The 3,072-nt window shown below is 36.2% G+C and overlaps 1 protein-coding gene across 1 annotated transcript in view; it reads left to right on the plus strand.

Moving 5' to 3' along the window:
* STARD4 (StAR-related lipid transfer (START) domain containing 4) overlaps positions 1-2,850 on the plus strand; it is a 6,768-nt gene extending 3,918 nt beyond the window's left edge. Inside the window, exons 3-5 of the mRNA XM_006886702.1 lie at positions 817-943; positions 1,606-1,720; positions 2,621-2,850. Of these exons, the coding sequence (XP_006886764.1) occupies positions 817-943; positions 1,606-1,720; positions 2,621-2,850 (472 nt within the window). The remainder of the gene's footprint in view (positions 1-816; positions 944-1,605; positions 1,721-2,620) is intronic.
* The last annotated feature ends 222 nt before the right edge of the window (positions 2,851-3,072 follow it).

The following is a 3,072-nucleotide window of genomic DNA, read 5'->3' on the forward strand; positions in this document are numbered from 1 at the left end:
TCCTTCCTCTTCTATTTGGACTGGATTTAAGGGCACTAAACATTTCCTTATTCTTTGTTTTCGCCATTCCCTGCCCCCTTTCCTCTCCCTCCCTCTGAAAAGCAGAGGTACAGTTATTTTTAATTGCAAGTTTAAAACTGAGCTGAGTACTTTGTTTTTGAACTTGGCCCAGTGATTAAAGTTACAAGCTGGCTTCTGTGGGGGAAAAAAAATATAATAATGATAGAACTTAATATATCAGAAAAAGTTCTGGGATTTAAAAAAAAATAATAATGATAGAACTTAATATATCAGAAAAAGTTCTGGGATTTACTTCTAAATGTCCACCATAGTAGAATGGATTAAGAAATTATGGCACATTCACATGATGGAATACTATGCAGCATTCAGGAGCAATGATTTTGTAAATTACTACCTAACTTAGGAGGGACTGGAGAGCATTATGCTGAGTGAACTAGCTCAGTCCCATAAGGATAAATACTGTATAAGATCATTATTGTGGAAATACAAAGATAACTAGAAAAACATGTATGAGGATCCAAGGGGGTGGGAAGGTAGGAGCAGAGGATGAGCAGGAGGCTAATTATAGGTTCACACAATTTGATGGGTAGAGTGATGGGTGGGTAAAGGAAATAGAAAAGATCCAGTATGAAAAACAATGTATATAAACTTTGTAAGGAAACCAGTATAAAATAAAATAAAATTATTTTTAAAAAAGTTACTTTTTACTGCATCTTTTTCGGTTTGTTCTGAACTGTGAGGGCTTCCTGTAGTTTTTCATTTGAATAGCACTTGACTTTAATTTTGGTTTTCCAGCTACAAAGCCCAAGGTGTTATAGATGATACTGTCAATAGTGTAATAGACCACATTCGCCCAGGGCCCTGTCGCTTGGATTGGGACAGCTTAATGACTTCTTTGGATATTTTGGAGCACTTTGAAGAGGTATTTGTTGAGAAGCATTACTTCAGTGTGTGTGTGTGTGTGTGTGTGTGTGTGTGTGTGTGTGTGTGTAAGAAAGAGTGAGTGCATGCATGAGTACATGCATCTATACAGACTTCCTTATATTGCTTGTATGCATTGCTGTGAGAATAAGTAGTCATGGCAAAGATCTCATGGGAAGTCCTGCCTCTTGGAGTGCTTGCATTTTCTCGTATTAATTAATGAGCGTTATTTAGAATGGAACTTCTTTTCTACACTGGCTCCACAATAAAGAAAATTTTTAGAGTTTTTAATTGTAAAACTTAACCTTCAGCTGAGGTTCTGAAATGTAAAATTCTGAGAATGTCACCCCTTCAAATTCTATCTTAAACACTCTAAAACGGGGTATAAATGTAGGATGTTGTCTAAGATTCCAGGCCACAGTATTGAATTAAAGACTTATCTGCTGAATAACTTGGTTTTGATTATTTACCCTCAGTAGCAGAAAGACTTAGAATAGCCTAGATCTGTCAAGAGTTACTGTATAAATTGTTCTTAATAATAACAGAAATATTTTAAATTACTGTTGGGTTTTTACTAAAGATTAATATGATGTATAAATCCACATGTGCTTTTATTATTTTCTGAGGTAATAACAACTACCCCTTACCTCTCTGCACTTTCAGAATTGTTGTGTGATGCGCTACACTACTGCTGGCCAGCTTTGGAACATCATCTCCCCAAGAGAATTTGTTGATTTCTCCTACACTGTGGGCTACAAAGACGGGCTTTTATCCTGTGGTAATAATCTTTTTTTTTTTTTAATAATCTTAAAACTTTTCATTTGGTTTAAATATTTGGGTTTTCTGAGTTCAGCATTTCTTTCAATGTGAATTATTTTCAACTCTCAAGGTTACAGTAGCATTACTAAGATTCATTTTCATATAGCATATGAAAAGCCCTCAGGCAGTAAAAGGATATTAAGAAGAGTTTTACAGTGCTTCTGATAAGGTTTTGGTCCCAGTACACATGATCTTTTAAGTGACTGCTAATAATTTAAGTCACATGACTGTTTAAAAAAAAAAAAAAAAGGTCAGTAGATTTTCTTCAAGTCACCCTCAGAAAACACAGCTCCTTGGTCATCATGAAAATACAGTTGCTATTTGTTTCAAATTTTTTTCCCCTTAAGTTTAGCTGTATAATATTTTTTCTTTTCAAAATAAAAAGCACTGTCTTTGAAATCTACTTTGTAAAATGCATCTACATGTATTTCTGCTTTTCCCTGCTCCTGACTTGGCTGGTGTAATATAGGCTTGAATTGGAACCTGTAGGTAAATATTTCCTTTATTCTTATGAGCCAGCTGCAGAGTTCAGTATGGTGATACTGTGATACCATAGGTTATTGGTACCTTGAGGCTGGTTCCTGGAGCGAAGAATCATAGTTTCCAAAGCATTACCAAAATTGCCTGATGTCATACACTCTGATGGGATTAGAACTTGGCTCATTACCTGTCTACCAGCCCTGTCAGGAGCCTGCTTGGTAATTATCTTTCTCATTCTACTGTGGTACTCTTGGGGCTTAATTTTCCTCCACATGAATAAGAAAAGACATATTTAAACAAAAAGAATCCAGTAATACTTTTAAATGAGAGGTTTTAGATAATTGCTCTTAATTGTGTAATTCTTTATATTGCCTTGTAGGAGTAAGTCTTGACTGGAGTGAGAAGAGAACGGAATTTGTTCGCGGATACAACCATCCTTGTGGTTGGTTCTGTGTTCCACTTAAAGACAATCCAAACCAGAGTCTTTTGACAGGCTACATTCAAACAGACCTGCGAGGCATGATTCCTCAGTCTGCAGTAGATACAGCCATGGCAAGCACCTTAGTCAACTTCTACGGTGATTTACGAAAAGCCTTACCTATGGTGTAATGCTTGGGAACTTGCAATACCATGGGCCCCTGAATAAACTCGTTCTGCCATTTGCATGGTCTGTAAAAATCACCCACTTTTCTCTCCTGCACAGCTTGTAGAATAAGTTGAGATTTTTGATCATTTTAGTAGTTGTTGTTGTTAAGTGCCATTGAGTCGCAGATGACGCATAGTAACCCTATGAACGAAAGTCCTACAGTATTGTTTTTTATTCTTAGAGGA

The sequence above is a fragment of the Elephantulus edwardii genome, unplaced genomic scaffold (assembly GCF_000299155.1).
Source record: "Elephantulus edwardii isolate Elephantulus edwardi_28Jun2011 unplaced genomic scaffold, EleEdw1.0 scaffold00050, whole genome shotgun sequence".
Classification (NCBI taxonomy): Eukaryota; Metazoa; Chordata; class Mammalia; order Macroscelidea; family Macroscelididae; genus Elephantulus; species Elephantulus edwardii.